Source organism: Penaeus monodon, chromosome 34, assembly GCF_015228065.2.
Source record: "Penaeus monodon isolate SGIC_2016 chromosome 34, NSTDA_Pmon_1, whole genome shotgun sequence".
NCBI lineage: Eukaryota > Metazoa > Arthropoda > Malacostraca > Decapoda > Penaeidae > Penaeus > Penaeus monodon.
In genome coordinates, this window is record NC_051419.1 from 20,412,679 (window position 1) to 20,413,030 (window position 352).

At 46.0% G+C, this 352-nt stretch overlaps 1 protein-coding gene across 1 annotated transcript in view; it reads right to left on the reverse strand.

Moving 5' to 3' along the window:
• LOC119594640 (sodium- and chloride-dependent glycine transporter 2-like) overlaps positions 1–352 on the reverse strand; it is a gene marked incomplete at its 5' end in the record, with an annotated part of 12,016 nt that overhangs the window by 2,160 nt on the left and 9,504 nt on the right. The window contains 1 exon segment of the mRNA XM_037943689.1: positions 3–231. Coding sequence (XP_037799617.1) covers positions 3–231 — 229 coding nt within the window.

The window sequence follows — 352 nt, forward strand, 5'->3', positions numbered from 1 at the left end:
ACCATACACATACTGAATGGCCACGACCTCGAAGAGGGCCAACAAGATGACTGAGGTGCCGGAGGAGAAGAAGAAAAAGAGTTCGAACATGTACACGCCTCCTTCGAGACACATCGTGAGGCCCATTAGGAACAGCAGGAAGCAGGTTCCTCCGACGACCAAGGGCTTCTTGCTTCGGAGGGACTCGAACTGGTCAAATAAAGCCGTGGTCACCGTCTCAACCATCGTAAACTGCAGAGGAGAAATAGAGGTGTTTGTTGGCAGGATGAGTTTTAAAAAAGGAGAATAAATTCATATGGTCTTAATATTGAGATATTTGGATCTTCATTTCTGTATATTAACTTCACGGCCT